The sequence below is a fragment of the Rhinolophus sinicus genome, chromosome 16 (assembly GCF_057876585.1).
Source record: "Rhinolophus sinicus isolate RSI-liver-muscle chromosome 16, RSI-T2T, whole genome shotgun sequence".
NCBI lineage: Eukaryota > Metazoa > Chordata > Mammalia > Chiroptera > Rhinolophidae > Rhinolophus > Rhinolophus sinicus.
In genome coordinates, this window is record NC_142516.1 from 47,796,100 (window position 1) to 47,808,922 (window position 12,823).

Sequence of the window (12,823 nt, forward strand, 5' to 3'; positions counted from 1 at the left end):
GGAAAAGAATTTAAAAAAAAAAAATCAAGAAAAAATGGCCTTATAAATAAGCACACAGAGGTGCTTCTCCATCATTAGCCATCAAACAAATATGAATCACAACTACTTCACACCAACTAGAATGGCTAAAATAAAAACAGGCACACAGAAAATGCAGATGAAAATGTAGAGAAATTGGAACCCTCATGCATTGCTGATGAGATTGTAAACTGGTGAAGCCACTTTGGAAAACAGTCTGGCACTTCCTGAATATGTTAAATACAGAGTTATCATATGTTTTCTACTTGTAGGTATGTACCCAAAAGAAATGAAAACACATGTCCACATAACCTGTACATAATTGTTCATAGCAGCATTATTCATAATAGCCAAAAAGTAGAAACAACCCAACAGATGAATGAACAGATGAATGAATACTGATGAATGAATAAAATGTGGTATATATATATAACAGATGAATGAATAAAATGTGGTATATACATACAATAGAGTATTATTTGGCAATACAAAGAATAAAGCACTGATACCTGCTACAATACAAACCTTGAAAACATGCTAAGTGAAAGAAGCCAGACATACCAACCACATGGAATTACATAATTTCCTTTATATGAAATGTCCAGAATAGGCAAATCTATAGACAGAAAGTAGGTTGCTTAGGGTGGGGAGATAGGGGATTGGGAGTTGCCAGCTAAGGAGTGGAAGAGGTTCATGGAGATGTGGGTAATAAAAAACATATCCTAAAACTGATTGTCGTAATGGTTGCACAGCTCTGTACATATACTCAAAACCAATGAATTGTACGTTTTAAATAAATTGTATGGAATGTGAATTACACCTCAATACAATTTTTTTTAATGGCCTAAAGCTAGAATTACAAACAGACTCAGTTCACTAAAATGTGTAAGGTAACCTCAAATGTGAGGTTTTTTCTGTCCCCTTTGCATGTAAATTTCTCTCCAAAGAAGGTATGAGGTAGTTTTTTATTATCATTTGACAATTTGCAAGCACTTTTACACATAAGGTCCTTTTGAGGCCTGACTATAATCTTAGAGGGAGATAATTATTCCCCTAATTTGATATTCTGGGATGTGGCAGCTTGCCCATTTGAATGATCTTCATTCATCCTTTTCAATCAAAAGAAGCTGTAAATTTGAGGTTTTCCTGCTCAGTCAGCTGGTCAGGGTAGATGTCAGTTCTTCCACACCCAAATCCTGGGCCATGTAGGGTGCCATGTAGACACTGTCAGGCCGATATGCATAGATGGCACGGCTGATCAAGCTCAACAAGGAGAATACCCATGACTTGATTCTTCTGGGAGCTGGCCCAGCTACACTAATGCTACATTCAAGCCAAGAATAATCTTAACAGATCACTCATCAGAGGTCTTGTGGTACCATGGAAAGAACCCTTTGCTCTTTTGGAACTTATTTGTGTTGGCTCATCTTCTTATTTGCCTCGGGGCCTAGTGCACATAGTACCTGACGTTCCAAAAGATATTAATGAATACACAGATTCTGAAGGTGAAGGGGAATTAGCAGACATTTATTATTCTACCATGGGACTACCATGGACAGAACCGTGGTCTAGAGTAGGAAGACCCAGGCTGGCTTCAGTTTTCTCATCGGTAAAACTGAAGAAAAAAAGAAATTCCTTGCTCAAGGTCATTGTGAAGATTTAATGAGAATATATCTGAAAATACTTGATTCACAATAGGCACTAAACAAGTGTTCGTTGACACTAAATCAAATAGCCCAATACCTTGACATCTCCTATGGGTTTTTCTGGACGTTCAGAATTATTAACCTCAGATCTTAAGAATGATGATGAACATCAAAAGGTGTTGATTAGATTTGCTAAGCCTGAGCCGACTGCCTAATTTTAAAGAATTCATTATTAATTTTATATCACGTTTAATATAAAATTGTACTCTCTTGTACCTTCAGATTAATTTTCCCATATCTTTGTTTGCATGCATGTGTATGTTTATCCTACCAACTCCCAAACCTAATTATACATCAGAATCACGCAAGGTGTGATTAAACCTACAGATTCCAATGCAGAGATTCTCACTCAGGTCTGGAGTAGTTGGGAGAGTTTCAGATTTTACTAAACTCTCCAAGTGATTCTCCAGGCATCGCTGAATCACTGAACAAACCATTCACTGGACACTTTCTAAGGAATTTTTTTCTCATGTGTGGACTACAAAATAGAATTTGTTCACCAAATAAAACACTGAACTATACTGCAATTCCAGAAGAGAACATAGTGGAGGAAGGGATAACCTTTTCTCTTTTGCCTTGCTAGAATTAAAAGGAAATAACAATCTGAAATCCTGTGAATGCAACAATCTACTAAAATGGGAGAAATCTACTAAATGGGAGAAATTTTCTGCCAAATCTTGCCCATTTGAATGATCTTCATTCATCATTTCAAAGGGACTTTTCAATCGAAGGAAGCTGTAAATTCCTTCCTACAAGCTGATAGCCTCATTCTGATGAGAAAGTCATAATACAAGAAAAGTCAAGGGTCTTAGAATGAGAAAGAGAATCTGGAAAGAATTTGAAGCATCTGCTATTATTTGGCTATGAGTTAAATCTTCCCAATATCCCTGGTCACTTATGTATTCTGAACCATAGTCTTGATCTTTAACAATGACTTTCTTAGATCATGAATGAAACCACTTTTATTAGTTCGCAAATTCACATGCTCTCATCAAAAAGCGTGCCCTCAAACCACAAGTTGGACAATTTTCAGTAGATGCCAACAGATGACTTTTCATTATTACAAGGTTTCCCTGAATTATACAAGCATTTTTTCAACTAGAAATAATGTTGTTGGACCATTAGATTCATTTAACATCAAAGCAGAAACAAAATAGTCTGGGGTATTTTACAAAAATTGTTTCAAATCTTCTTTCTATGACCTCTTCCATATACATATATATACCAAGCAACAACTTTTTTTCTTAACATTTATTTCAACTACTTTCAAAAATGAATTTGAGTCAGTGTAAAAATTTAAAAAACACACACTAAACTCAATATAAACAGGACATCTAAAATAAAACCAGTTAAAAGACGCACAGAGAGATTTTACCAGGCATCTACGCTTAGTTAATTAGTGCAGTTTGAGCCCTGGGTGGCTCCATTCTTTTCCAGCCAAAGCAAAAAAGAAACTCTCGTGGGTTAATGTTGTCTCTATTAAAAGAAAGCACATAGACTCTAAGAACCTGGAACTATAGTGCCTTGTTCACCAGGCCAGTGACCAAGGAATTTCCAAATGTTTGTTCATATTTTGGGAACATGATTTTACTTTTACTTTATATTCCTAATCAAACTTTTCTGTGCTCTACAAAAAATATCATTAACCATCTCCAGAAGCTCAGGGGCTGGGGATATGGGGGGAATGGAGTATTGTTTAATGGGTACAGTTTCTGTTTGGATGGATGAAAATGTTCTGGAAATGAATAGTGATGATTGCACAACATGGTGAATGTACTTAATGCTACTGAATTGCATACTTGAAAATGGTTAAAAAGGTCAATTTTATGTTGTGTACATTTTATCATAACAGTAAAAGAATAAAAGTTTTGAGAAACAAAAAAAACTCACAAGCTGGTATGCTACCTGTCCAAATCTTGCTAGGGACTCTGCCTGCCACCCTGGGGCGGAAGGGCTTTCTCCCACCAGCTGTAATGTGTTTGTCCTGGTCTGGCAAAAAGAAGGTTTAAATGTAGGACTGGATGGAAACGTGTATCACTGCATTAGACTAGACACAAAACCTCCGCTGGTGCTCCGCAAACATAAACATGCAAGTGATCCCCTGGGGATCTTGATTCAGCAGGTCAATGTAGGGCCTAAGATCCTGTATTTTTAACAGGTCCCCAGTGATGCCACTGCTGGACCCTGGGACTCATGTGAAGCACCAAGTCCCCAGGGCACTTGAAAGTAAACGGAATGTCACCCTATCAGTCTAACCATCTAGAACCAGGTCCCCTCACCGGCCAACACAGAGGGTTGATCTTATCTTTCAAGCCAATTGGTGGTTAAGGACGTAATTCACCTCCCAACCACCATCTGTAAAAGTGCGTTGAGAAACTTGGATAGAAGGGGGCTCCCGAGAGTACCCACCCACCTCGGGGAGTAAGCAGCAGCTACAGATGATATGTAAGCATAATTGACACGGGCAGTTTCGCAGAAAGCCCTTATGCAGACTTCAAAACAATCTTGAAACTACCCTTCTCAAGCTCGAAGAATGCCTGGAATTCAGTGGCCTTTATCCAACATAAAGATTCGCAACTCAGTTTTAACTGGGTTCCCTATAGAAGAACCTTGCAATGGAGCCCTAGAGAACTGACAACGCCCAGCATGTTGACAAGTTCGCCTCCTCCCCCTTACAAGTGGGTCAGAAAGTGCAAAAAAAAAAAAAAAAAAAAAAGGTTCTCCAAGGCGTGCACAGATCCTGGCTCTGCGGGCCCGTGAGCCCTCCAGGGCTATAGTCAAGCTCCCAGGTGTGCGGAGAATTTTCAAGGCCCGCAGCTGAAACTCCGCTGGCAGCTCAACTCACCCTGGACCCGCGTATACCCAAGGCACCAGCTCCGGCCCCCTCCAGATAGTACTGCAAACAAGGGCTGTGCCAACAGAAACTCAGAGGCCCTTTAAACTGGTTAAAGAGAAGCTCAACAGGAAGTGAACCAGTTCCCATCCCTTGAGGGCGATGGAGCAAGGCCAGGTAGGAAAAAGAAAGTGACTGTCTCAAGTACCTGCAGTTGTCCCAGGTGCGTGCTCGAACCCGCTTCCAGAAGATTCCCCAAGAGAAACTCTATGAAGCGCTGTTACACACACCTCCGGGGGGCGAGAGAGGGGCGGGGAAGCAAAAATGTGCTAAGCATCCCACAAAAAGGGACAAAAAAAATCAATACCCAATAAAGTAGACCCCGCGGAGATCTGGAGCGGAGGCATCAACTCGCATTTAGTCGCGCTGCCCCTCACCTCCGTCCGCACAACGGATCCAGGGTGCCAGCCACACACCCCGCGAATCCATCCCTCGCTAAAGTCGGGGCAAGAGGGAGGTCTCCTTGGCGACGCCCGGGCTGCGGCGCCTGGGGCGCCTCTCCTCCCGCCGCGCGGCTGGCAGCGCCGGGACGCCCTGCCCGCGCTCCCGGGCCGGGGAGGGAGAGGGCGGTGGGTGCACTACTCGCCTGGAGGTGGGTGGCGGCCGCGGTCGGCGGAGTCGGGCGCGGGGTGAAGGCAGCTCTGGGCGACGCTTGGACGCGCTCCGACGCGGCACTGGCTGCTGGGCCGCTGTCGCCTGCGCTCCCCGCGCGCGTCTCTGGCGGCGCCTTGTCCGAGCCGCAAGTGCGGGAGGCTGCCCCGGGAATGGGCGGGCGTGAGTGGCCTCAGCGGCCGCTCCTGTGTATTATTGTGACTCAAGCTATTTCCTGTTTGGAGGTTTGGGAGAAAGAAAAAAAAAAAAAAACCCAAGGTGGGGGCAGGGGAGTTGGGCAGCGGCGAGCCAGAAAGCGGCGTCCCAGAGGGGACGGGGGTGCACAGAGGCTGTCACCTGCTTCCACGAGACCCCGAGGGTGCCAGGTGCGCGAGCCCCGGCAAGGAGACGCAGTTTATTGCAACTTTGGGGTGTCGGGAAGGACGGAGAGGGTCCACCCAGTGGTGGGATATGGGCTGCGGCCGCAGGAACCGCCTGGTCACTCCAGCCAGCGCGCCCACTGACCTGCCTCTTCCCTTCTCTGCAAAACTGCGCTGAGCTTTCTTCCCGCCCAGGGCAAGCGGAATGGGCTGTGCTGCTTCCTTTATTCTTGCCTCGGGTGGGCTTTCTAATCCTCTCCCGGGGTGTGCGCTAGAAAAGGGATAGCTCCGCCACTCTTCAAAACACCACAGGTGGGAGGGTTGTGGGCCATTGTGTGTCTGGTGGTGTTGGGGGCTTTGTTTTTTGGGCAGGGATGTGAAGCAGGGTAAGGATTTTGGTGGAAAGTTTTGAGATCGGCTTCCGCTCCCCTCCCCCACCAACCTCACCCTTAACCGGGATCACAGGGTCTGAGGCCCCAATCCGGAAATACCGGTTCCTCCCGCTGGGACAATAGGTGAGGGCGGGAGTGCTAACCCCGGAGGCTGCTTAGTCACAGCCGGAATCCCTGCTCTGCCGGGAAGGCAGAATCTTCCTAGTTAGTGCCCGACTGCACCTGGCTAGCAGGTGAACCTTTCATCCAGTCTTGTTAAAAATCCTGGGAAGGGAATGGGGAGTTGCTGTTTAATGCGTGCGGAGTTTCAGTTCAGGATGATGAAAAAGTTCTGGATGGTGGTGGTGTTTGCACAACAGTGTGAATGTACTTAATGCCACTAAATTGTATGCTTAAAAATGGTTAAAATGGTCAATTTTATGTTATGCATATTTTACCATAAAAGAAAAATTCCTGCGAGGGTCATGCCTCCTTTTTTCTAGACAGCTTTGCTTATGACTGCCAAACCCTCCTTCCCTCCTCCCTACACAAACCTTTGCCTGTAATGCAATGAGTAACAGTGCTTCTTAGACAACTCAGGTTCACTTACTTTAGACCTCTGTGGGTCCCTATCAACAAGTTATTCCAAGAAGTGGGTAGATTGAGCCTAGAAAACAGCACAGTTTTTAAAAAAATGAAGAGTAGTTTGTCAGAAACAAAGTGTTAGCAAGATGAATAAAGGTGTAGATAGTACACCACTTTATCTAAGAAAGGAGAAACAAACATATATGCGTTTGCCTATGTTTTTTTTTTTTTTTTTTTTTTATGGAAGGAGAAATAAATAAAATGGTTACCTATTTGGGAGAGAGGGAAAAGATGCGAAATACAAGATAGAAGCTTCTCTGACTATATCTTGTTTTGTAGGCTTGACTTTGGCATGATATAAATTTTGCACAATTATGAAAAACTTAAATCAAAACTTTAAAAAGCAAAATGCAACAAATGAATGTGGGTATCAACTTGGTGGCTTAACCATGTAAAGGGAAATTTTGTCAAGTGACTTTAAAACACAGTTATTTGCCTCTACATCCCTTAGGTATATGCTCTAGGATGGAGAGAATGTTAAAAACAACAACCAAAAAAATCCTGCTTTTCAGTCATCATAGTGTTACTAAGTAATTATGTTAATGCTTTAAGAATAAAGATTTTTTTCAGTATAAAAGATAAATATAAAATCAAAGTAGCAGTTAATATTAAATTTGAATTGGAATTATAATTTAGAACTCATGATATATTTTTCTTTAAAAAAAAATAATTCCAAGGTCTGTTTTACTCAAAACACCTACCACCAAGCGACCAACCTGGTAGGTGGTCACTGCAACAACTTCTAGATGGTCTCTATGCAGCTTCATGCAGAAATAACGTGAAAGAGCCTCACCTCGTACCTCCCACCCCAGTTTCTCTGTTAATGCCAGTGTGGGGAATCCACGGAAACTTGGTGCCCAAGCATACACCACCCCGAAGAGTGGTTGAGTTAATGTTTCATGGTCTAACCTTCCACCAGTGGGGGATAAAACCTGATAAGTAAATATTCTTCCCTTTTCCCCCAGGATGAATGATCCTGAGACTCAGTCTATATCATTTCTCAGAAATCAAGCCTCGCGGAGTCAACCAATCAGATGCCTGCAGCAGCCGCCTGCTGGGTGAGGCTCCCTGGAATTGGCTCTCTCTGTGTCCCAGTCCCTCACTCCTTTCTCAAGGACCATGCTCCCCAATAAAGCACACGTTTCAAGCCTTTGCTTCCTGGGAAACCCAGGCTAAGATATATACAAACTGTATCTCGAGATAACCAAATAGTTGGTGAGGAAATGATTCTACTCAGTAAATAAGGAATGAACAAAATTTGAACCCCAGCATTTTCCAAAATCCTAATAAAATAATGGATCAAGGCCACTGACGTCACAGCAAACATCGCCAGACGTTATGTGCCATCTGACGGAAATGCACAACACTACACGTGATACAATCTTGCCCCAAAAAAGCAAATCAGAGTCTGATCAAGCTTCTAGATCCAACTGCCAATTTATAGGAAGTACTGGAAGAGAGGAATGTGTTAACATTACTACTGGGGTAGGATCAACAAAATCCAGAATGTGGGAAACTCGAAAAGGCAAATGACCCACTTTCCTCAACAAGTAGCAAGGCATTCAACATGCAGGGGGAAGAAACCTATAGATCAAAAGACTTAAGTAATGTCCGTGAAATACAATGTGTATTTCTTGTTTGGGTCCTCATTCAAGCCAACCAGCCACTAAAAAAATAATGAGATAATGGGAGAAACTTGATATTCCCTAAATTAGTACAAAATTAGGAAGTTTTAAAAAATGTTTTAATCCATGCCATTGACTTAATCTAGCACATGGTGTTGATGCTGCTACCACACGTGTTTGAGTGGTACATTTATTTTATATACACACACATATGCATATACACAAAATAAAACACCTGTTGAATTTACTTCTGTATCTGAAATTAACATTTCAAAGAAGAGTAGGATTTTGGATTTTCTTCTAATGTGTTCGGGTTGTAAGAAAAGGACTCTGGCTGGCATATCTGGTCACTGACATTATCTTTGTTTTTCCCACCCACTCGTTTCATTCTGGGTACATGTTGTATGTATTCCTTTGTCTGTGCTTTCCTGTCACCAGCAAAATGCATCTTCAGTAACTCATAAACATTTCCACTCTGAAGCCTAAACATTTCAAAATCTGCTCAAGGAAACAAAGAGACGCCTCCATGGGCCACAGGGGCAGTGTTGTGAAAAATGGGGCAAGAACTCTGGGTTCTGACTGAGAGCTCAGCAGAGGTTTCCTCCCTGCCACTGGCACCAACGCAGTCCCATAGAAACCATCTTGCCTTCCCTGGAGACAAAGCCCTATTCTGCTGCCTCCTGTGACAGGGAGCTCTTGTGTTTTGTGTCCTGAGGTTCTGAAACTGATACTGTGCTTCACCGGCAGGCTGGAGAGACAGGATGGGGAAAGGGTCAAATCACAGTCTAAAGTGGGGCACTGCCTTGATAAGACAGGTGTTTTCTTTACTGGCAATATGTGCACCACAGAGCCCCAGAAAGAGCTTTGTTCCTAGTCTTGACTTTGTTCCTACCTGCTGCCTGTGTGACCTTGAGTTTCGCATTTAACTTCTCTGAGTCTCAACTTTAGTCTCCTCACTCTTTGACCTAGCAACTCCATTTCTAGGTATCTATCCCCCCATCCTCAATATTCACACAAATATTGAAAGAAATATATTTAAAAATGCATATTGCTCTGTGTTGGAATAGCAACAACAACAAAAAATTAAATTAGAATTAAATGGCATCAAAATATTTTCTGGATAAACAATTGTACATCTGCACAATGTGCTAAATGTATTTTGGTCCCTTTCAGGATAGTTTTCTGTGTGGACTCTTCAAAGGTTTGCTTTGTTTCCACAATGAATATTCAATGAATTCAAGTTACAAATCTCAAACCCTGCTTGTTCTATAGGCTTAACTCTACATGTTTTGTTATTCTGTTTTGTAAGTCTAGCTGTCATTTTAACTTACAAAATTTTATTATGTAATTTTTGGATACATACAAATTAATGTACGTAACATCTATATAAGCTTGGGAGCATATCATAAAATGAATACATGAATCCACCACACAGTTAATTGATTGAATTACCAGTGCTTTTGACCACACCACATGCTTCCAAATCCTTTTCCTGCCTCTCCATCCATTTCAAGGGGATCACTACTCAAATTATGTAGTCAATTAAAGAGAAAGTTTTACCAAAACATGTAATCTTCCTAAACAATGTATTGTTTGGATTTGCTTCTTTTGAGCTTTTAACAAATAGAATCACACTGTATTTAGTTTTTTGCAACCAGTTTGTTTCATTGCAAATTATATATCTCAGATTTATTCACATTGCTAAGTATAGCTATATTTCATCCAATGTTATTGCTGTGCAATATCCCATTTCTATATTTGATTTTAAATTTTCCTTTGGATTACAAGATGCCCACCCTCTTAGGCAGACAATTACTTTGTTGGTCAACTTTGAAGAAAAGATGTCAGATCATCACAACATCAGAGTTGGTAGACAACAAGAGTGATTCTTCTTTTCACCCCCCCATAGCAATACATATATCATCCCATGTTATTTGGGCGTTTTGCCTTCTAAGTACATCCAAAGTATTTTACTGTGCTAGTCTTTCCACTATTTTGTATGTTTGAAATTTTTCCTATATAAAAAGGAGGGAGTTGAAATGATATCTGGATGTCTTTCTTGGCTTTGTCTGATTTGGGGAGTCACAACTTTTTAAGGTGTATCTGCCGAGGAATGCTCTCCATCAGTTAAAAACAGTATATATGAACAGTTTATTTGAACCAATAAGTATAAATCTCCAAGATGCATTGCTAAGGATAAAGGCAAGTTGCAGAACAATGCATATGGTATGAATGTGTTTACATATTAAATACATGTGTACATATGCAAATGAGTAGGGAAAGGGCTGGAAGGAGGCTCAGCATCCTGGCTCATGGGAAAGGTGAGTGGGAGAGGCTGTGATTTAGGGGGATGGGCAATGGTGGTGAAGACTGACATACACGTTTTGGGTGCTATTTTGAATTTAATTAAAAGCAAAAGTAAAACAAATGCATGGGGGTGGACTAGAAGATCTGTCAGTTACCTTCTGGTTGACACTTGCAGTGACCCTATTGGGATGGAGGACACCTGTTTTGATGGGGACTTGGTGAGAGGTCTTGCTCACAGTGTCCTGGTGCTTCCTGAAGATTAAATGGGGACAGCTGCAGCTCTCAGAAACAGGCTGGCCATGAACCCTTGGGTCACGTGACTGCTGAATGCTCTTTCAACACTGAACCCTGGCCTCACTCACACCTGTCTGGCCTGAGGGCAGGGCTGCCCCTGGGCCTGGAGATCCCGCAGTAAGCTTGCTAGTTGATTAAGGGATTCTTCCACTGAAATCCCAGGTCCCTCCTCCATGGGGCCAAGGCAGGCAGTAGCCCCTCCTCCCCACGCAGAAGCAGAAATGGGGCAGGTCAACACCATACATGTAGCTACCAGTCACGGTGTTGAGAAGAAAGGCAAGAAGAGTAGCCCAAGGCGTTCCCTTCTCCATGCTCAGCAATCACTGGGTTAATTAATTTGAGCCCCTTTAACACACTTTATAGTCCACCTATATTGCTGTTGATACCCTAGGTTGTGCACTGTATAATTCTGTATAGAGCCAGGGGGTACCTCTAGATTCATTGTTCCTATGGCCAAAGCTTTGGATGTTTTTCTTTTTCTTTTAAACTTTATTTAAGTGTGTTTTTCCAGGACCCATCAGCTCCAAGTCAAGTAGTTGTTTCAATCTTCTTGTGGAGGGCACAGCTCACGGTGGCCCATGTGGGGATTGAACCAGCAACCTTGTTTATAAGAGCACTGCTCTCTAACCAACTGAGCTAAGCGGCCGCCCTGAACATTTTTCTAAGAGAAATGTCAGTTCAAGTAAGTGGCGCACTGCCTGCTTTATGGCATTCAACGACGTTACTTACTTGGACTTTGACAAACGGCTCATAAAGAAATAGTACTTTGTGTTGGTCACTTGTTAACAGGTCAAAGATCACTGTAGCTTTAGTTAAGCCTCTGGTGAACACTAATTTTAATAAGCAGAGGAGTTTCACTGGAGCTGCGATTGCCTCTGAATTTCCAGGGAGAAAGATGGAGACAGAAATATATAGAGAGATATAGATAGAGATAAATTCATTGAATGACTTTGCAGAAAACAAGGATCTAATTACTTAGTGTAATGTAAAAGTCATCTTTCTCATTAGGAGGCTCAAAAAGCTCTAAACAACCAAATAATGTTAATAGTTCTGTCATAATTACAACTAACATTGTATAGGTCAGGTGTATGGGCCACGCATGGAAATTAGAAGCTGAGATACAGAGGAGTTACTTATTATGCATCGGGTAATAGTGGGGGTAGCGGTGACATGACCAAAATAATGGGCTCACATTTTAATGGGTACTTATTTGGCGTAATATGCCTGTGACACTAAACTGAGCTTGCTAATTGATTAAGGGATTCTTCCACTTAAATCAATAGCAACAATTTGGAAACAATAAAAACCAGGGCAAGTGAGGGTATGGTGAAACTGCTACATTGTTATTGCCATTGTAAACTGTGCCTGCCTTTCAAAAAGAGTTTTCATAAAATGCATCAAGACTTGTAAAAAAAATTGCCCAAATTATTTGGCTCTGTCATTTTACCCTGGGCCTCTATCTTGAGACCATAGTACAAATGCAAGAGAAAACTATGTGCACAAAACTTGCCATCAAAACATTCAGAAGAGCAAAAAACTGAAAACAATGGGAAGACCTGGCAATTAAGGGAAAGTTAAGTAAATTAAATCATATTCACAAAAAGGAACATTATATAGGCATATGTACGTAGGTTAACTATGAAGTATGTAGCAATATTTATTCAGTCAACAAATACATATTGAGCCAGCTTTACTATATCGTGTTAAACACAGGTGACACAATGATGAACAAAAAATGGAGGTTTTGCCCTCATGGAGCTTGTGGATAATACTTGCAACGTAATATTCAGTGTAAATGACAGAATACAAAATTCACATACTTTGATTATCACGATGCAAAAATGAAATGCATTGGCCAAAGGACAGTAACAAAAATAAACCAAAATGCAAGCTAAGTTTTATCTGGGGTATTTATGGCACAGATTGGTCCCTCCCTCCCTCCCTCTTCTCATTTTACAGATTGCATTCTGCATTCAGTATTTTTAAATTTACA

The 12,823-nt window shown here is 41.8% G+C and overlaps 1 protein-coding gene and 1 long non-coding RNA gene across 8 annotated transcripts in view; one reads left to right on the forward strand and one right to left on the reverse strand.

Annotated features, from left to right (window-relative positions):
• The window catches only part of TJP2 (tight junction protein 2), a 112,232-nt gene extending 106,896 nt beyond the window's left edge, over positions 1–5,336 (reverse strand). For 4 of the 7 annotated variants that reach the window (XM_074330523.2, XM_074330519.2, XM_074330522.2 and 1 more), the window contains exon 1: positions 5,204–5,336. Coding sequence is in view for 1 of the 7 variants with exons in the window: in XM_019730413.3 (XP_019585972.3) it covers positions 4,925–4,974 (50 nt within the window). In the remaining 6 variants the exon portion in view is untranslated. Of the gene's footprint in view, positions 1–4,765 lie in introns of all 7 variants that reach the window. The other 3 variants (XM_019730492.3, XM_019730465.3, XM_019730413.3) reach the window with 3 other exon arrangements.
• LOC141571125 (uncharacterized) overlaps positions 3,712–12,823 on the forward strand; it is an 80,541-nt gene continuing 71,429 nt past the window's right edge. Inside the window, exon 1 of the long non-coding RNA XR_016019500.1 lies at positions 3,712–4,734. This is a non-coding gene — a long non-coding RNA (uncharacterized LOC141571125). The remainder of the gene's footprint in view (positions 4,735–12,823) is intronic.